The sequence below is a fragment of the Cyanistes caeruleus genome, chromosome 2 (genome assembly GCF_971803275.1).
Source record: "Cyanistes caeruleus chromosome 2, bCyaCae1.hap1.1, whole genome shotgun sequence".
NCBI classification, from domain to species: domain Eukaryota; kingdom Metazoa; phylum Chordata; class Aves; order Passeriformes; family Paridae; genus Cyanistes; species Cyanistes caeruleus.
The window spans coordinates 99,173,279-99,194,889 of NC_141702.1; the positions used below are offsets into that span (position 1 = coordinate 99,173,279).

A 21,611-nucleotide genomic window follows, 5' to 3' on the forward strand; every position below is an offset into this window, starting at 1 on the left:
GGTATTTAGTTGTCTCAACAGCACTGCCTTAATTTAATTATACATAAAGTAAAGAAATTATTCATATGGCATCCTGTATTAATGTTTTTACAATAAGTATTTCAGTAAGAAATGGTAAATACAAAACATCTAATACAGTGTATTTATATGTGAATTCTAGGCTTTTACAAGTTTGTGGCTAGTCCACTTCTCTTGGGGAAGGAGATGTAAATGCAGAAAGTGCAGGTAAAATAAATCTGAGAAAGAAGGAGCTAGGGTGATCACAAGGCACTTCACAAAAAAAACAAAAACAAACCCATGCAGAGGTATAGCTTGATGATAGATCTACTGACCAACAGGTTGCCACCCTTTGGAAAAACAGTCCTATTTTCATATACCCTGGCCATACACTCATCATGTGACTCTGGAGACAGCTGAGAAGAGATAAAAGAGCAGAGAAAATATTGTATTTAAATTAGTATATCTGTGTACAGAACCAAGTGTTTGCTATCAGTTTAACTCCCTGAACTGGTTCTCCACAAAATCAGATGAGTTTCATGGCTTGTGTAAGGAAGGAGATCCAGTATGAAGGAGCTCTTCCACAGCTTTGGCAGCAGCTAGCTTTGAAAACACATTAGTTGTCACAAACTCCCAACTTTAAGTAGGTTAGAAAGCAGCACAAGCCTCAGGAGTGGGTTATCAGAAAAGAGGAATGTTTAAAAGCCTCCAAAAACCCCCAAGAGCATTTCTCAAGCAGCAGAGCTAACTGATTTTCTAAAAAGGGCCACAAGTTCTAGAAAGTTACATTGAGAAGCTGCATTTGCAGGCAGTCTGCACTGAAACATCATTTCTAAAACTGCCAACAGCTTTCTTGCAGGCTTGTTTTATTTTAGAAATATAGCTGTGGAACTACATTCAGTCAAAAGTTTTTATTGGAGGCTTCTTTATAATATGCATATACTTTTGTATATGCTTACTGAAAAATTGATTTGAGAGGACAATAAGTGCCTTTTACTTCCTTCTCAAATAAAGGTAATCTATTACTTGATGACCTTGGAATAGACTTTTTTTTTATTCTGTAGTGTAATTTCCTTCCTTTTTAATCTGGAGCGTTTTAGGACTCTTTTGAAAGAGTTAAAACCTGTTAATTTTTTATAAAATCAGTGTCACCAGAGCAGTAATTGCAGTTCTGATCCTAACTTTCTGATTCACATAGCTTAGCAAAAAGGCAATTATATTCCAATCTCATTTCTATCCTGCAGATATAATTGTGGTGATGTAGCTGCAAGTTGGATGAATTAAGATTATTTCAGACAGTCTAGAAATGTGTGTATTTTAGAGATTTCCCAACTTTTTCTCTAAACAACAGTAAAGCAATCCTTGGGTTCATGATGGGATAAAATAGTTTCATTTTATAACAGAATGTTGAGTTCAAGAATGGTAATTTAAAGAAAGAAGTTGTGCCTGTGATTGCAATGTTGGTTTTCCAGGTAATGGCAGCAAAACAACGCTTGGAACATGACACCAGTGATCTCACCCAGAAGCTGTGCAGAGCAGAGCAGGCTCTGTCAGCAGCCCAAACTAAGGAAGCTGATCTCATAAGAAGCTTTCAGGTGAGCAATGCTGAGGAGTATTTGGCAGAATTAATGCTATAAATTAGCAATTTGTAAACACTTAATAATCTAGAGCAATTGCTCACAATTGTTTTTTTCCCCATAAGCAGTCTTCAAACACTTTTGTGTTCATCCTAGTCATAATGAGGCCTTGCCTAACATCATGGAAATTAGTGCAGTTTCTGGAGTTAGCTGTGTGGGGATTCATTGCTGTAATGCTGATGATATGGTTCTAGTTCATGTTGGACTTACTTTCAAAAAAATTAGATTGTGTTTCAAAAGATTCTTGCTTTTTGGTTCTGAAATAAATTCAAATAATAATAAAATGTGTTTGATTTTGAAAGTAAATTCTAGAATCATTGCTGCTTTGATTCATACTCTTAAACTCAGTGATTTTGTACAAATACTATATTGTCTTAAAAAAAAAATACATCTCTTAGAGTAAGACCGTCCAATAAATATACAGTGCTGGAAAAACTTTTTTCTCAAATAAAGGTAAATTCAGAGAAGTTTCTGTATGCTGCCTAACTACCTTACTCACACACTCAGAAATCTTTTCACTTTGAAGTCTTGTCTGTCTTCTCAGTAATGTTTTGCTTTGGTAGCAACCAGACCAGCTACTCTTGAAATTGTTACAGTTTTGCCACTAGAGACCTATCAATGCAAATTTCATCCTTTGTTTGGAGAATCAGCTCTAAGTCGGAAAAATAGATGGATTCCTATGTAATCCGTGTCAGAGTTTGGTTTTGTTAAACATTCTCATTTTGCTTGTTACCAACTGTCATCAGCAGATATAAAATAAGCTGGTGTAGTCTCTGCCAAAAAATTACCATCAAAATTCTCTGCAAAAGTCTAAAGTAAAATAGTGAGTTTTGTTCAGATCATCACAAACATTTGTATGGGTTTAGTATATTGTGAAAATTTAGGTACATTCTTGCTGGTAGATTGCAATGTCTGACAACATTCCCAGTCGTTGGAATGTGACTGTTGTTTGAATTGTACTTTGCATGGTTTTGGCCCAGCTGACTGGCTCTCTCTCATACTTTGACTTGTTGAGCAAGTCCAGAGGAGGCCACCAAGGAGATGATCAGAGGGATGGAGCACCTCTCCTACAAGGAAAGGCTGAGAGAATTTAGTTTGTTCAGTCTGGAGAAGAAAAGGCTTTGGAGTGAATTAACTGTGGCCTTCCAGCTCCTGAAGGGAACCTACAAGAAAGATGGAGAATTACAGGACAAGGGGAAATGATTTCACAGTGACAGTGGGTAGGTTTAGATTAGACACTAGGAAAAAAATCTACACCCAGTCTAGCAAGGGACGTCCTTGCCCGTAGCAGGGAGGTTGGAACTAGATGACCTTTAAAGTCTCTTCCAACCCAATGTGTGATTCTATGGATATTGGGAATGTTTGCCCCAAATTGAAATAATTGGACCTTTCAGCCATTTTAATTCCTTAAGTGTATTTGTTTTTTTCTTTCCATAGATCACCTTAGGTTTTCTAATGAATGGCTTAGTTTAATTTGTGTACTTATATTGCTTCTGTGCATGCAGCTTTGAATGCAAGGGGTTTGGATGCTTGGACTTCTTTGAAAATTTATTAAGATTGCTAGAAAACTTATTCATTGAAATTTATATGTGTGGGTTTTTTTTTTTTTTAAACTGTGGGTAGGGAAGGCTGTGAGTAGAAGGGAAGGCAACTGTCAGCAACAGTGACAATTTCAATCATGTTCTCAGGGTAATTTGGGGGCTGTTGCAAAAACAACCCCTGCCACACTAGCAAGCTTTTAATTTTTTTTGTTCAGACCTTTCCCTTTCTTGAGCTCGGCTTTTGTGAATCAATGCCTATCTGCTAGTAGTAAATGGATGTATAATTGGTGGTCTGTTTCCATTTGGGCCATGCCTGTTCCATACCATCTGTTGTCCAGAGCACAGGAGTTTGGAGAACAGGGATGAATCTCTTTAAAATAATTTTATTTGGTTTCCAGGGTGCAATGTAGTTACTACATAGTATTTTTTGGTGGGGGTGATAGAGTGTTTTGTTATCTTGTTTGGAATTTTTTAAAATCAGTTTATTTGAAAGAAAGTGCTGTTAATTGCAAAGCAACTATCTGAAAGTGTAAACACTTCTAAATAAAATTTGACCAGTGTTGCCATGTTGTTGATATTCGGTGGAAAGAGAACTTGTCTCTATATGACATGACAGGTGAAATCTACTTTTCTACACATTTCATGCTAATTTTGATGCCATTGCAGGGATTTGCTTACCAAGCTTCTTTGGGAAAGTAGCTTGACTTCATCAGCTCAGATTTTGTATAATCTGTCCTGTCCCATCTCTTTCTTTCTGTGTTAGGTCATGTGGAGCTGTTTGTTCTAGGCTAACAAGGAACATGCTGACTACATCAACTGGCAGCATCTCTCAGATGCTGTCAATTTGTTAAGAATAAAAAATTCAGCTTATGTTTCTGAGGAGTGCTTAGGAATCCAGGCATAGATGCCCAAAGTCTTAATAGGATTAATGGAATATCTTTGATTCAAATGAACTGAGTCCGCTGATCTTTTTATTACAATTTACATGAAATATGGCCTAATTTGGTTTTGGTTTAGGAAGTGAAGAAGGAGAAAAATCTTCTGAACTGTCAACTTGAAAAGAAATTGCAAGATATCCACCAGCTTGAAGAAGAACTAAATATGATCAAGCAATATCTAAAGCAAAGCCAGAATTTTGCAGAAGAGATGAAAAGTGAGTTATGATTTTAAATTTACGGAACTCTTTCTTGTATGTTTCCTGCAATGCTGTAAGTTTCATTGTGAATTAAGTAAAAAGTTTCTGCTGGGGAATAGGATTACTATTTTCTAAGAACATTGAGTTTGTTGTCAATGAGAAGGAGTTTTTGGTCTATGAACATGTACAGTTCCTGAAGGTATGCTGTTTTGAAATTAATCAAAGTGTACTGAACTTATCAGCAAATTTGTTTTCATGGAATCTATTTTAAACAGAAAACTTCTGTTTTGCAGTTCTTTTAGGGAAAGCTGACTGCATGTAGTGCCTGCTAGCCTAAAGTAATATAAATATCTTTCATCCAGTGATATTACTTAAGAGTAATGCTTTGCAGTAGAATGAGAATTGAAAATAGTAAAAGTAAATAGTAACACCCCATCTAGAAAGTTATCAGTAGATTTGCCAGTATTGACTGGCAAAGATTTGATGGTGTTTTCTTCTACAGATAAAAATGCTGTTCAGGAAGTGGAGCTGAAGTTACTGGAAGAGAAATTGAAAAGGCAAGAGAGCTCTCTTTCACTGGAGAACCTGAAAAGAGCTTTAGCTGACATGGAAAAGCAACAAGAGTCTGCCCGAGGTCTCCTCAAGGAAAAAGATAATCATATTAAAGAACAAGACTGTAAAATAAGTACAATGGAGGGAGAATCAGAAGCTTTGCAGAGACTCCTTGGATTAAAGCAGAGAGAATGTGAAGAATTGCAAAAAGAGTCTACAGTTCTTTCTCAATGGAAAAATGAAACTGATCATCTCATAAATAAACTTCAGTCTGAAAAGGAAGGTATGCTGGCTCATATCAATGACTTGGAGAGTTCCCTTCAAAGTCAGCAAAGCAAAAATCATGAGCATAGTGAGAAACTTAGGATGATGCAAACCGAAAGTGACAGGAAATCCACAGAGATTAGAGAACTTAAATATATACTGGAATGTAAAAGTACAGAATTAGAAGAACAAAAAAAAGCTTTTGATGAACTTAAGCAGAAAGCAGAATGTTCTGATAAAAAGTACTGTAAAGAGATAGAAAATATGTCCTGTAAAATATTCCAGCTCACCAACCAAGTTGCTGAACTTGAAGAAAAGTTACAGCTGGCAGCAAGTCAAGGACTGCAAAGGGAGCAGTGCTATCACAGCCTGCTTGGTGAATATAAAAAAATCTGTTGTCTTGTAAATGCAAAAGATACTTCAGAAATGACAGAAGATGGAGAAGTTAATTTAGAAAGCCGACAGGATAAGACTCAGTTAGATAATATACAATTTGCAGCAAGTAATTCCAGCAGTGAGGATCACGGATGTGCAGGAGCTCTTCTAGAAATGGGAAAAACTAAGAATCTGCCCAATTTACAAGAGCAGATCTCTTTTCTTGAGAGTTCTTTAGTGGCACAAAAGCAGCTGAATTCAAATCAGCAGCAGCGGTATGAAGACTTACTGCAAATAAAGACTGAAACAGAACAAAAGTTATTTGCAGTAGAACAGATGCACAAAAACTTCATGACAGAAACCAAGCAGCACATCGGTAACTTGCAAGCGGATATTTCAGCACGTCAGGAATTAGTTGAAAAAACTTCAGCTATTCTTGAGAAAAAGGACATGCAGCTGCAAAGTCTGAATGAAAAGCTAGAAAACCAACAAGCTGAGCTTCAGGATTTAAAGATCAATAATAAATTGCTTGAGGATTCACTAAGCCAGCTGAAGCTCACGTCTGAAACATGGGATTCAGAGAAGAAGAACATGTCTTCAATGATTTGCTCATACAATAAAAAAATTGTTGAACTTACTGAAGAAAATACAGCCCTTAGGAATTTAAGCAGTGCTTTAAAGCAAGAGCAAATAACTTTACTGGAGGCAAATAAAAATATTTATGATAGCTTAAAGGAAAGAGAAGAAATCATTTCTGAAATGTCTGGAAAACATGAGGAGGAAAGACAGCGCATTGAATCAAGAACTGCAGAGATCAAAACAGAGCTTGAAGTTTTGCAGGCAAAGTATAAATTAGTAGAAGAAGAAAATGGAAAAATTATGAACATTCTGAGAGAGCAGACAATTGAATTAGATGAAAAGAAAGCAAAATTAGAACAAGAGAAACAGGTATTGAGTGAGAACAAAGATATCTTACATAAACTAATAGCCTCAGAAGAAATAAAAAAGGATTTGGTTCATGAACTTCAGCAGCTGCAGTCAGAATTTTCCAACATCCAACATGTGCCTTCTGCGGAGCTTGACTGTTTAAGCCAGGAAAGGTTAAATGCCAGGACAACACAAAATACACTGCAAGAGAAATGTGACTTTGTATTTCAAGAGAAAGAGCAATTGGGGAAGGAATTAACAACAAAAAATGAACCTCTAATGTGCAATGTTAATTGTGAACAAAGACTCTGCTCAGAACAGTTGAGAAAATCAATGGAAGAAAAGGACATTGAGCTGAATAAATGCCAGGTTAAACTTGAGCTTCTTCAAATGGATTTTGAGGATAGTGAACTCTCTCTAGAGAACTGCAGGTTAGAAGTGATGCAACTGGATACTGCTTTAAAAGGTATGGAAGTAGAACTTGAGAAAAGTGTGAGAGAAAAAGAGAGACTGAAGCAAGAACTACTGTCTATTAAAAAACTGAAAACTGCAGATTCTTCACTTATAGTATTAGAGGAAGATGGCCACTCATTGGATTATAATTATGGTGACATTTCCCAGGATTGTGGCAAAAGGGGAATAGATCAAAGTCCTTCATCAGTGTTGCTGGCATCCTCTTTGCAGGTAACAATAAACCAGCTGAGTGAGCTTGAGAAAATGTGTGAGAAGTTGCAGTGTGAAAACACTGCATTAGCCTCTGGATTTAAAGATGCAAAAACCACAGGTATTAATAAAGAGGAAGAGGAGAAAGATGATATAATGAATGCAGATAGCAATTTAAAAGCTGAGAAAGCTGTTCTTCCTGATGAACTTATGGATCAAAGCGACAACAGTGATCTGAAAATGTGTTCTGATAATAAGGAAATGTCCTTCAAACTTAAAGAATGCAGTTCTTTCGACTATGAAGATTTGAAATTGACCAGCAAAGAAGTTAAGGTACACTTTGCAGAAGTGAGAGAGAAGCTTTTGACTTTCCAGAATGAACACCTAAAATTATATGAACAGCACTGTCATATGAGTTCAAAGATATGTGAACTGCAGTCTTGTATGGAAATGCTGAAAGCAGAAAATCCTTTGTTGTCAACGAGTCTGAGCAGTGCTCATGTAGATTCTGTGCCAGTGTCACTGTCATCCAGCCAAGATGACACGCTGCCTAAACTAGATGAAACTAAGGCCATGGATTCTTCCTCAGACCTTTCTGTAAATCCCTGTTTGTTAGAAGTAAGTGATGTGGTTGATTCTCGTAACAGTGGTCCATGCAAATGGACAGAGGAAATTAATCAGACAGACAGTTCTGTAGAAGTAATTTCAGAGGATGCAACAGAAATTTTGGTTGAAAAGTATCATAATGATCACAATTTGGACTCTGTTAGAGAGCTTGGGAGTATTACTCCAAGAAAATCTAACCTTGAAAATAGAATTAAAGAACTTCAGATTCTCTGTCAGACATATGAGAAGGCCATCAAGGTGCTTGAAGATCAGTTTCGTGTTCAAGAGAATATGAAAAATGAGGAAATACAAGAACTGAAAGAAGTTATACTTTCTGAAAGGAAAGAAATAGATAATCTCAAACAGCAAAATCTATCTGAAAAGGAAGAATGGCAGCAGAAGCTGAATAATGTGACTATGGAGATGGAGTGCAAACTGGCAGCAGAAAGAAAGCAAACTGAGAATCTCTCTTTGGAGCTGGAAGCAGCAAGACTCCAACTACAGGTCCTTGATTTAAGTTCTCATTCACTCCTGTGCACAGATACTGAAAATGTAAGTAATTGCTGTTGTGCAAATGAGTTTTATGTAAGTCCTTTCATTTGTGGTCACCCAAATAGAATTTTTTGCAGTAAAATCTATTTAAAATTGTGCCCTGCAGAAGCAGTACTATTATTTGGAGAAGGATGAAAAATAATCCATACTCAAGCAGTAGTCTTCATCCTTTAGTTATATTAACAATAGTTCACTTTGTCATGTAGACACCTATTTTCCCAAAATACAGAAGGATGTGGTATCTTGGCACATAGTCTATTAGCATATTTATCTGAAATTTCTCCCTCAATACATTTAAAACCTTTTGGCCAAAGATGATAAATAACTGTCAATCCTTGCTGTAAGAAAGGAGATGTGAAGTAGGGAGGGATGATATCTATTTATTTCGCATGAGAGCAGGAGCTTTACTAGTTTAAGGAAAGTTTTAAAACTTACCTTATTTTTTCTTATATGCATTCTTCCCTCCTTTTTTATAATTGATTTATTCTTATTCCTTGCAGAACATAGAACAAGAAAACAATAGTCCTTATAAATTGAGAGTGCCTGTTGAAAACTCAGCTCTGAAAAACAGTAATCTTAAAATAATTCCCGTTGAGAAAATGGCTGGAGGAGATGCCTCTGTGTGTGAAAATGAAACTGAGACTGCTGAAGCAAGATTAATGGAAGATTACACTGAAATGATTTCTGGAGAACAGGAGCGTAAAAATACTGGAAAAAGAACCAGCTCCTCCAACCATGCCAATGCATTGTCATTTTCCAGTAGTAGGATTCTGTGTGCTGGGTATTTCTGTGAAAATCAAATAACCACTGAAATGCTTCAGGAAGAGGCAAAACAACAGACTGCTGAAAATTTGAAGCTGATCTGTGAGACAGAAAAAAACCCAAACATTGTTGATTTAAAAATACAAGCTGAGCAATCAAACTCAGAGATGAACTTCCAGGAAGTAGAAACAATTTCAAATAGCTCAGCTTTTGCAGAACTGGTGGAAGCTACTGTAGCCGTTAAGGAAGAAAACTCTAGCATAAAGGAAAAACACAGATCAGTTTCTATCAATAAGCAGGAGTTATCTCTTCAAGTAGTCTCATTAGAAAAAGAACCTGAGAACCTTAAGTCTGAGCTGGAGATATGTAAAGTTAGATTGCTTAATTCAGCAGACATGTTTGATGATGTAGAAATGACCAAGAGAGCTGGTCAGGAGCAATTTCTTGCAGCTGAAAATGAAGGGGGGAGTCCGAAATCTGAGCAAGTTAATATTGAGAACCATGCCTTGTTCATAGAGCATGACATTGAAATGCTTCAGGCAAAATGTCAGCAATTAGAAAGGGAGAGGGAAGTTAATCTGAAAACTATTTCTAGCTTTCAAGAGCACCTTGCTTCAGTCACAGCTGAGAGAAACTATATTGGCCAAGAACTGACTATTTTGTCTGAAAGCAAAAAAGAGTTGGATGAGAAGTATCAGAAGCTACAAGAGAAATTAAAAGAATTAGAGTTAACTAAAATGGATTCTACGGGATTCATTAGAAGGTTAGAGGATGAAGTGAGGACACAAGCAAATCTGCTTGAGGCTGCAAAATCTGATGCAAATCAATTATCCAATGAAAAAGACTGTCTTCTTCAGAAGCTGCAAAGTTTAGAAAATGATGCTGTATCTTTCACCTTAGAGAAAGAAAAATTCCAGAATGAAGCAGCAGATTCAAAGAAAGAAAAAGAGCTGATTGCAAGAGAGTTGGGAATGATGCAGCATAAATTAGATTCGTCAGAAATGAAAAATTCAAAGCTTTCCGAATCTTTGGAAGGCTTGTTAATGGAAAAAAGAGAACTTGCTGCAAGACTCAGTGCTGCACAGAAAGAAGCAGACCAACTGCGATGTGGAATTGAGAAGCTGAAAGTAAAAATTGAGTCTGATGAGAAGAAAAAATGTCACATTGCTGAAAAGCTGAGAGACAATGAACGGAAAGCTGACTCCCTTCAGGATAAAATAGAGAGGCTTGAAAGGGAATTGGAGATATCAGAGAAAAATCTAGAAGATACAGTTATTGAGTTGGAGACTGCCAAAGCAGAGGCAGAAACATTAGCAACGGAGATGGAAGAGATGACTGAAAAGCTGAAATGTTCTAACTTACAAATTGATGTCCTCACCTCACAAAAAGAGTGTTTGGCTAACGATTTAAAAGCAATGCAAGAAAGATTCCTTGATCTAGAGTCTTCAAATTTGACTACAGCAAAGCAGTTGGGAGAAAAGGAGGAAGAAAAGATACAAATCAAAGATGAGTTTGAAAATACTGTGGCATTGCTGAGATCTGAGCTCAAATATATGAGTGAGAAATTAGAGTTTTCATGCAAGAAGGAAGCAGATGCTAGAGCAAAAGAGCAGGTCTTGATTAATCAGGTGGCTCATCTTGAGCAAGATAAAATAATGCTAATACAGGAATGTCAGGAAATAAAAAATGAAAACATCAAACTGGATCAAGCAAGGGAAGTACTTGTTCAAGAATTGATGGATTGTAAACAAAAACTCAATGAAAAGGTGCAGGAAAATGGTGCTCTTGAAAATCAGGTGAAAGAAACAGAAGCTCTATCTTTGCAGCTGTCTCACATGCAGCATGAACTTGAATGCTGGCACCAGGAAAAAGAGAGGCTGCAGAACTTGATTGCTGAGTTGAAGCTGAAGGAGCAACATTTTCCCGATGGTGAAACCTCTCCAGATATCCTGAATGTTCTAAAAATGTCTTATAAGGACCTTGAGAAGGAACTGGAATCTACACTTTGTGAAAAGAACACTCTATGTAAAAAGGTAATATCATTTCCATTAGGATAGAGTTCCCTTTGTAAGAGTGAGGATAAAGTGTCTTCCAGGTTTACCACTTCCTCTAATAAATTAAATCTTAAAATAATTTTAACCTCAGACTTTTGCAGGAAACATCCTATTTTTAAAATTACATTTTCTGTGCAATCATGAATTTTCATTGAAATTACAGAGCTGGAAAGCAGGGCATTGTTTTGCATAGGATGAATGAGAAGGTAGCTTGAAAGTAGACATAGAAGTTTAAGCAATCAAATAATGCAGGATAGTTTCCTCTTTCCTGTAGAAGAAAAAGAGGAAGAACAAATTGGTATTGGGTGGCTGAGTTTTTGTATCAAGAATAAATACTTTGGAAGCTCCAAAGAAAGTGAAGCAACAATAGTGTGCTTGTCATGTGAAAACATCATTACCCCGTTGAGACTCTTGCTTAAAACTTGACCAACTATGGGAATAAAATAATCCATCTTAAAAACTGGTTGGTACCCATAAGTACATTCTTTGGAGGTCATGACACATATATTAAAAATAATTCTGGAAAATTTCATTTCAGGTAAATGAACTGACTGAAAGTCAAATTGAACTGCAAGTCAAGCTAAATAATACTGATCAGAAGATTGCCAAATTGCAGGAAGAAAGAAATAAGCTTGCTGAAGAAATGCAACATGTTCAAGAGTATTCAGAAAAGAACAAAGTAAGTTACTCCATCTGCAGTATTCTTGTGTAGAGGGCCAGATGCTCAAGTACAGTACATTGGTGGAGTCTGGTCAAGGGAGTCTGTGATAATATACAGTATTAGAGGTTATTGCTTCCAAATTTCAAAAAATCCAATGTTCTCTTCTGAGATAAAATGATTACTTGATAGTTTTCCCCTCTTCCTTCCATATAAACTATGTTTTCTTGGCATAAAGGCCACTGCTGGTTATCTAGACATTTTTCAGTGTAGAGAAATTCTCTACTTCAGGCTTTCAGTCATCAGACTGAGGAGGTCAGATAAAAAATAACACATATTTCAAAACTACTTTTAGTGTTTCAGTAGTGCTAAAGTAATTCAGGACAAAGTCAAGGAGGAAACTGTTTTGGAGCCTTTATTTTTAATTTGTTTGCATTTAATTCTAAGAGGCTATTTTATCATTTAGACAATTTGTCTAATAATATTGTGAACAATATTATGACTTCAATTTATGTGGTCGTCTGACCTACTAACTTTATTTACAAAATTCTATAACCAGGACCTTGTTTTTATTGTGGCATCGAGGATTTTGAGTGGCAAAAGAACAGAGATTTCTGCAACTTTCAGAAATCCTAAATGGAAATACAGGCCAGCTGTCCAAAACCTAGCAATAAAAGTGGATGAAAATGAAAATTCTTAGAAAGTTTTGTCATCTTAAAGAGGGTGAGAAAAATGACCCTTAATCTCTCAAGTTACTCTCAGATGGAACAATGTTTGAAGAGGTTAAGCTTTGATTTTGGCAGTGCTGCTTGATTTAACACTCTTGGCAAGTTTGCACTTGTTTTCTTTTAAGCAAACCTTCCTCTGCCTCCTGTCCTACTTTTGTATTCAGATATTCTTTTCTTTGATTACAGTGTGTTTAGCCAGTGTTAAGTATCTTTTTTTACCAAATTGCTTTTGAAAATTCAAAGATGTTTCAGATTTAAGCAGTTTAATGGGTCAACTCTTTCTCTATTGAGATAATTCCAAATACCAAAGAATGCACTCTTACTATTTACAGATTCAGCTGCATCTAACAGCTTCAGAAAAAAATGAACTGGCCAGGAGTTTGGAGATGGTCCAGAATCAACTGCAAGTAAAAGAAGGTGAAATTAAAAGAGAAATATCAGAATACAAAGACAGACTACTTCAAGCAGAGAAAGAGCATCAGGATGCTCTGACAGAAGCAAACCGAAAGGTAAATCAGAAAATAGGAAGAGTAGTGATGTGAGTTTTTAATTCAGTTCTATGTATTTTACAAAATTTTGCTGATCCTATTGCAAAAGAATTTATCTTTGTTAACAATATTTCCAAAATCTACATATACTTACCTTGCAACTCAGTAAGTATTAAATTAACTTTTTTCCACATAACAAGCGCTAAAAAGTGAATTTATCTCACAACTCAGTAAGCATTTAATCTATATAAAAAATCACTGTGACTGTTGTGGTAGGAAGAGGGAGGAAAGTTTAACCAGTTCAGGATACAAGGGCAAATTTGTTGGAAATACATTTTTCAGATGTACTATATGCAAAGAGCCATCAACTTTTATGCAGAAATGTCTATGAACTTAAGGCCAATAGAACACAGGCAAACAACTTACTATAATTGTTTCTTAATAGTTTTCATTCTTATTGATATAAAGTAGATGTAACACCAAGTTATAGTGAAATAGAAAGGTTTTCTTCTGACAGACTTCTTAGAGGCAAGATTCTAATATTCGAAATATATACTTGAGACAAATTGCCCTTTCAATTTTAAACTCCTCAAAACATAACTATTAAATTTGCTGTGGAATTCCTGTGGGTTTGTGATATGCTGTTAGGTACATCTTTAAAATACACCTCGGTGTCCTTTTTGGTATTATAGTAATTAGGCACATTTTCTTTTTCTAGAATGAAGTAGAAATTGAGGCCTGTCATGAGAAGATTAGTTCACTGGAGCACATTATCAGCTCACAAAAATTAGAAATTGAGCATTTAAAGTCAAATAAAGAACAGTTAAATAATTCCCTAGAAGAAGCTAATCAAGCCTTAGGAGAACTCCTAAAAACTAAGGTAAGAAAAAACCCTATGTATGACCAATTATGTGAGATTCCAGACACTGTGTAGTAATATAAACATAGGATTGGTGCTCCAGAACTTTGGCTTGACTTTGGTACAGCCTTCATTTCACTAAAGAGAACACAGAGCATGGAGAAAACATTGTTACTATTGATGTACATTAGAAAAATTCTGTTCTGTGTGTCGTGACTGAGATCACCTAGAATTGGTTTCTGTGACCCTAAACACAGCAGTCTATTGACTACAGTGAACATTGCAGCTGAGTTAAAACGTGACTAGAATTCACTCAAAGAGACTTTGCAGTGACTCTATTTTCTGTTTGTGAATTACTTTGATGGTAAAATGTACCATGGTCTATGCCTAAGCATTAATCTTGATAGATTGCTCTTTAGTCAGCTTTTTCAGTTCCATTTTATATAGAATACTCATTAGAGCTATTAACTAGTGTAATTCTCTGGCAGAATTGTTCACAGGGATGCTGGAATATGAACTCCACTTACTGTGAGCTACTGATAACCTGGAACAGTTCTTCATGTCCTTGGTTTGCTATTTAGTAGCTCAGGTGAAGCTTCACTGTCAATATACTGTACTTCTGTACCAATAATCCTATCCCTGCATTTTTCTTGTTTTCTGGATGGTTTTGGTGTTTTTGGGTGCTGCTTCAGTCTGTGATTGATATCTGGCTCCAACTCTGTACTTCAGCTTCAGGAATTAGTGCATCTCTAAATGCACTCTTGAAGAAACAGTCAATTCAATTTACATGCAAGTAAACACTGAATTACAATATGCTCATCTTGTTCAACAGTTCTTTATTCTTAGGGCCCTCCACTGTGGTGTTAATTTGGTTAATAAGAGCAGTCCAAGGATAAAGTCCTGTGGGATGCGTGCCAGAAAACAGTACCCATGGTAGTGTCAATGTAGCAGAGAAGGCCCCTACCTGTGCTCATTGTGTGGTATTTGCTCACAGGTTGGTACCAGACCAATGGGACGATAAAAGGTTCAGGCTGGACATTTTGAAGAATTTGTTTGCTGTAGGAAACAGTGTAAAGCACTGGAAGGGCGCTGCCCAGGGAAGTGGTGGAGTCACCACCCCTGGAAGTGTTCAAGGAACAGCTCTGGGCGGCCCTTAGTGCTATGGGTTAGTTGATATGGCGGTGTTCGGTCAAAGGTTGGATTCAATGATCTTGGAGGTCTTTTCCAACTTCAGTGATTCTATTACTCCTTTTGATATTATAATGTTTAAAAGGAGGAATTATGTTTCTGGTGAAATAACTAAATTTCTTATTTTTTAGGCTGATAATAGTGACATTATAATTCAGCTGAAGAAGGAAAATGAATATGCCCACAGTAAAGTGCAGATGTGGATGAAATCCTGTAAGCAGCTGGAACAGGAAAAGGAAATGTTGCAGAAACAACTAGCTGAACATGATGAGCTGCTAAAGAAGGAAAATCTGACTATGGCAAAGCATAATAAAGAAGGTAACTGAATCTAGATTGTCTTAATGCTTTCTTAGTGCTACATTAATCTGTAAAACTTTCTTGTTCCCTAAAATGTCCATTTGTATATGCAGCTCTAGAACAGAGCATGATTCTTAACTAGAATAAAAAATTACAAGTGCAAATGTCAAACACTTTCAAAATCTAGCTAATCCTTTTTTCTCTTAAAGTTGTTGTTTCTCTTCTCAGAAATAACACTAGGTTCTGAATAAATATATTAAATTTTCCATTTTTGATGTTAAAAGTGACTTAAGGAAGAAAAGAGATATTTTTTTTAAGTTTTGTATGCAAGTTCTTACATCATTTTCCAGCAAGCTTTTCCTTCTTACTCTCATTCTTTGTTCTTAATATTTTAGCTAATCTCATGAAATATACTGTATTGTAAATGATACTTAAAGTAAGTTGAGGGTGAAAATGGATTGTTCAGAAGTTACAAAATGAAAGGTTAAATGTTTCCCCGTGCACTGGTCAAGGATTCTTTTTAAAATTTGCATATTTGTTCTCTATTTACAGAGACATTGTTATGCCTATCACATTACTGAATTTGTTTCACAGTCATTTTTTTATAGTTGCACTGTTACAGAAGATGTGTAATTAAAAGATAAATTCCTATATATGTATCTTTTATTATGTCAGCTATATGAATAATCGTGTTTTTCTTTGAAAGATGCTGATGATAATGCCATTATGGAAGAAATTAAGTTAAAATTAGAAGAATTGCAGGAATCTACAGAAGTGAAGACCAGAGAAGCAAATGAGAACTTGGAGAAATACTGCTCTCTAATTGTTAAATATCATAAACTAGAGGAAGCAAATGAGATGCTAAAAACACAAGTCAGTTTGTTGAATACTCAGCTGAAACAGCAAGCGAGTGATGCTGTCAGCACTCCTTTGTTGAATTCAGAGAAGTCATTAACACAGAAGAGCAAGCACTCTGTCAAAGAGAGGAGATCAGATGAAGAAACCACTAAGCTTTCAAGTAAAAGGCAGAGATGTGAAGACAGCAGGAAAGATGATGGAGAACCCAGATCTCCTGCTCCAGTGACTTCATTGAAAAAGAAGAGGAAGTGTGGTAGTTCTCTAAATCTGCAGGGTCGGGACAACACTGACTGTGAGGTGGATGGGCTTCCAGAAATAGTGCAGAAAGGTATTTATCTTGTAAAGACAAATGTTCTCTGAGCACAGCAGGTGTGCTTTTCTCTTGTTTCGTTGAATGGCTTTCAAGTCTGCCTAGCTGGTGACTCTGCAAACATTTTTGGTGACAGACAGTGATGGAAAGTGAAAGGAGTCAATGAGTGATGCGGCAGTTGGTGCCAAGTTAGCTTTTCTGGAGCACTGGTGTTAGACCAGCAGAACACATTTCTGCTGGATTAATAACTCCCATTCTGCTAAGAGTTAAATGGTCATGGCAGTCTCCTGTGCTACCATCACCTCACTCACAGATGTAGTGTGCAATGCGGCAACTGGAGACCAGAAACTGGGGAGGAGTGGTGTGTGAAGGGAAGCCTAAGTGTGTTCCCCAGGTGTTTGCTTATTTGTGTGCTTTTATTTCTTTCAGTACCAATAATTAGAAGTGTGCTAATTTGCAAAACATTAAATCAACTAAAATTCCCCAAGTTGAAACTGTCTTGCCCACAGCAGTAATACCTTAATATCTTCTTCACTTTCCATCTGCTATGAATACCATGAAATTAGGTAGCCTGCTATTCCATATAAGGGCTTGCTGCAGCAGATGGTAGCTGAGAAGACTGCACAAATCAGGATTTGAAAAATATCTTGTAAGTTCAACTGCCTTTTAAGTTTCCCTTTATAATAGATGTAATTGCCATCATTAAAGGACAAACCATAGGGATACTGAGTAGCCTCAACTTAGATGGTCACTCTCAGAAGTCAGTATTTCTAAGGAAAACATTATTTGCATTTCACTCTTACCAGCGTTAGTATATCTTCTAAAAATAGCCCTCTTTTGAGGACATATGTGCCAGTTCATATTTGACTTTTAGGCTAGATAGAGAGATAATAAACAGTCTATAACTAAGTAGTTCTACACAGAGAAAAGTATTAAAAATCAAGAGCATCATATCACAGTATCATGAATTAACCAGTACTGGTTTTCAGTTTGAAATTACTCTCCACATCATAACATACCTGTAAAGAAAAAGACCAAATACTTGATTTGATTTTTTTTTTTTTTTTTTTTTTTTTTTTCCTATAGAATTGCTCTTGTAATTCAACAGTTCTTCTGTGATACCCAAGTTTTGCATTTCAGTTTTGGAATATGCAAGATCTATTCAGCAATCTTTGTTCCGTTTTCTCCAATGGAACAGATGATTTATTTCAATCAGCTATTTTACTCCTATTGTGGAAAAAGAAATCCATTTGAGGAAGTGTGATTGCTTTAGCTGGTTTTTATAGAAGCTGTTTATTTTTCAGGATTTGCTGACATTCCCAGTGGCAAGGTCAGCCCTTACATTTTACGTAGAACAACGCTGCACCTCAGATCCAGTCCCCATCCAGCTTCCTCAAGTGAGAAAAAGCCTTTGCCTACACAGGACTCACAGAAGTGCAGACCAGGCCATCTTGGTGAGAGTTACTGTTCGACACCTGGTGGCAGCAAACCACAAAAGGTAACTTGGAAAAATTTCATCTGGGTATGAAAGTCGTGGGGAAGACGTACTGCATTGACTAAATGTATTCATCTTGCCAAGTAGCTTTGAGGACATATCATTCTTTATGTTCCTCAACAATACAGTGCAGAGAAGATCATAAATACTGAATGACTGAAACATGACATAGCTCTTGACCATAATAGTGATCTGCAAATTGTTCATTGTGAGCTCATGGGAACAACCAGTGAGAAATGTAGATTCAATACAAGTATATTTTCTATTTCTTATAATGGATATTAAAGAGCAGATATTCCTTATATTGTGGTTTCTGAGTTTGCAGAGAAACTAACCACCTAAAGGACTTAACCTCTGGGAGTTTGAGCTCAAAGTTTTCTGCGAACAGCTTTTCTTGGAATTTATAGAATAACTACAGGTATTTGAGAAGCTATTAAACATGTAAATAGGGAACATTTGGATGATAAAGAATGGCTTGTGTTGGGAAGGGTCCTTAAAGATCAGCTAATTCCAACCTCCCTGCCAGACAGGGGCACCTTCCACTAGACCAGCTTGCTAATGCTTACCAGACTTTGATGTTATCAAAACAAATAAATACTACACAATTATGTTTCAAAAGTGGACTCTTATTAAAAAAAAGATTAGTAACTGAAGTTTACATTAACTTTGTGTTTTCAATAATAGACACATTGCTGAATGTTTTACAGTACATCAGAGCAATATGTTCTAAGATGAGGCAAATGCTTTGCAGATTATAGAAAGATATTCCAGCTTTAGGACAGCAATAAACCTTTTGTTGTCCAAAACCTCCTCCAAAGTTTGTAAACATGTTATCTCAACTTGAGCAGTAAGAGAATAGTTATTGGTAGCTCTTTGTATGAGGGCTACATGGAAATATGTCAGTAGATAAAAATCCTTCCAGTTTGCCAGGTTGCACAAAAGTATTCTCTTGACAATCAGCAGAATCTTACACATAGCTTTTCGGTTTTTTTCTTTTTTTTCTTTCCTTTTTTTTTTTAAAATCCAGTTAGTTTTTATTAGATATAAAGTATATTATAAAGATACCAAAAGTACAGGCAAATGCCACATAGTTTAGTGGATGTATAGCTTTTGGGGCCAGAAAGCACCACTGGGCAGACAAATCAGATCAGACTCATAATTTTTTGGAGCTACAGCAATAGGAAGTCGGTGTTTTGCAGTGAGAGTGAATACACTGAATTTGTGTTTATTGTTTCAAGGGATAATTAACCCACTTGCCAAGAGTTGCTGCTTCATACAGACATTGCCTGGAGTTCTGTGTTTTATTACTGTTTCATTAACTGATGCCAATAAATTTTATTTATAATCCTTTATGTCTGTTTCCCTATAACCTTAGAAACAAATGGTGTTGCTTGTAAAGAATCTGAGCAAAAAAGAAAGGAAGCCTCGATCGCAGAAAGTTGTGTAGTAATCACCTGCCAGCATGGTGTAAACTTGTTGTAAACTCTTGCTGACCATAGTCAGGGTTATAGCAAATAACAATTAATCCGTAATAATATTGTCTAATTTAACTGGAGGAGGGATTTCCCAAACATTCCTCCTGTTTTTTCAACCTTGTATTGTCTAGGTCCAAGGACAGGCTACTCCTCACTTACAACGAGATCACAGTAATTAAGATTTCAGTGTTGGTTTTGTTCCCCTCAAGTGTAAATATGCAAAAGTCATCAGTTCCAGGAATTTGTGCCCTTCTCTCTTGGACACTGCTGAAATGTGTGTTGGTTTCATTTCAAGATGATGTACATCTGGGAATTTCTGGAGGAATTGCTCATATTGTTTCATCAGTTGTTGAAACCATTAAACCATATTGTTTCATGCTCTATATTAATACAGTAAATGGTGTGTCATGTTTTAAAAGTGAAATAAACCTTGTTTCCTTCTCTTTGACAGGTACTCGTATCTACTTTATTTCAAATACCAGTTTCAAACTGTTGCAAATTTCTCAATGTGTTTAAAAAGTGCCTGTCATGTTCATATGCAAATTTATTCACTTTTCTATGTGAATTTAATGTAGAATTTAAATTGAGTGCTTTGACTGCACATCGGTCAAAATGAGAAAGCAGTGGTTTCTGCCCAGATGTCAGCAAAAAAAGTGACACCTATGCTTTTAAGTTTGCAGAATATATACATAAAAAATTAAATATAGCTCTTGGTGCACACTACCAGGTACTTTAGTAAACAGCTTAAGAGTGCTGCCTGTTCCTTGTGTAGCTTTTTTTTCTGCTCCTGGAAAATAGCTTGCCAGCAGTGTAGCAGATATTTCATCTCATACCACAACAAAGCAAGAGTTATCAAGCCTTACTCTGTTGTGTATTCGGAGTGATAAGTGCCTAAAAAATGTTTTTCTGCTTTCAATATGTCTGTCTTTTGAAAATTCTCAATATTTAGTCTTTTCAGCAAGTCTTTCAACCCAAGGCAGAAAGCTAATATGGTTTTCCATTACCAGTAAACAAGGATGTTTTTGTTTGTGTTACAGGAAAATGATGAGCAGCAGTCCCAAGCTTTTCCACCAATGAGTTCTACATCAAGGTCACCACTTTGCCTGCATAAACAATCGCCAAAACCTCTCTCTGATAATACTAGGGAGAGTCACACGATGCACAAAGCAAAAAATTTCCAAAATGAGCAAAGATTATCTGAGCAAAATGAGCAAAAAGAAAATTGTAAGGTGCAGTAAATCTGACTTAGTCACTACTCAGAATACCTGGTGATCAAAACCAGTTTGTAAAATAAATGTAAGAACTATATGGAGGGTACCATTTTCTCTTCTCCAATGAGTAACAATATATGGATTCTGCAGAGCATTTGTAAATATTTACTAATAGCAGTAGTCAGTCAAACTGGTGAAATAATAGTGAACAGATATAATTGATCTTTTTATAGAATCACAGAATCTGATAGGTTGGAAAAGACCTTTGAGGTCCATTGAGTCCAACCTATGACCTAACCTCACTTTGTTAACCAGACTGTGGCACACAGTGCTACATCCAGTCTTTTCTTAAACACCTCCAGGAATGGTGATACTACCACCTCCCTGGGCAGCCCATTCCGATGTCCTATTACTCTGTAAAGAACTTCTCCCTAATGTCCAGCCTAAACCTCCCTGGTGCAGCTTCTAGCTGTATCCTTTTGGCCTATTGCTGGTTAACTGAGAGAAAGGACCAACCCCCACCTGGCTCCAACCTCCTTTTAGATGTAATTGTAGAATTTTCTGTAAATACTTTCTAAATCTGTAAAAAAAATAAACCATAGAAAAAGTGGCTGTATGGCACCATGTAGTTAATTGTTGTCATTTTTGTGTACCAATGATCGGTTTACAAATGGAAAATAAAAACTCACCTAAGTATCTAAAAAGCCTAGTTTCTAGGAAAAATGTGGCAAACACTATTGGATGATTCAAAATGAAGCAGTGACTTACTTTCTAGGTGCAAGACAAAAATATAGAACTAGACAGAAAATGCAGCCAGTACACAGGTCTACTGTCCTGTGTGTTGGTATCCCTTCTTCCTGATGGTGGAAATAGGGGTGAGGCATGATTCAAACAAAGCCAAAGAGGACTGTCTTGTTTCCCTGAAATGAAGCATCTGACAATGTACTTCCCTAGCTGAAGGTCATATGTTGATCTTGAC

General features: G+C 36.4%; 1 protein-coding gene across 2 annotated transcripts in view; it reads left to right on the forward strand.

The window, feature by feature from the left end:
• Nucleotides 1-21,253, forward strand: part of CENPF (centromere protein F) — a 35,495-nt gene extending 14,242 nt beyond the window's left edge. For both annotated transcript variants that reach the window (XM_023922831.2, XM_023922832.2), the window contains exons 10-20: nucleotides 1,470-1,592; nucleotides 4,193-4,328; nucleotides 4,813-8,249; nucleotides 8,750-11,044; nucleotides 11,604-11,744; nucleotides 12,784-12,960; nucleotides 13,658-13,819; nucleotides 15,118-15,304; nucleotides 15,990-16,469; nucleotides 17,756-17,949; nucleotides 20,459-21,253. In XM_023922831.2, coding sequence (XP_023778599.2) covers nucleotides 1,470-1,592; nucleotides 4,193-4,328; nucleotides 4,813-8,249; nucleotides 8,750-11,044; nucleotides 11,604-11,744; nucleotides 12,784-12,960; nucleotides 13,658-13,819; nucleotides 15,118-15,304; nucleotides 15,990-16,469; nucleotides 17,756-17,949; nucleotides 20,459-20,659 — 7,533 coding nt within the window. In that variant the 3' untranslated portion in view covers nucleotides 20,660-21,253. The remainder of the gene's footprint in view (nucleotides 1-1,469; nucleotides 1,593-4,192; nucleotides 4,329-4,812; nucleotides 8,250-8,749; nucleotides 11,045-11,603; nucleotides 11,745-12,783; nucleotides 12,961-13,657; nucleotides 13,820-15,117; nucleotides 15,305-15,989; nucleotides 16,470-17,755; nucleotides 17,950-20,458) is intronic.
• The last annotated feature ends 358 nt before the right edge of the window (nucleotides 21,254-21,611 follow it).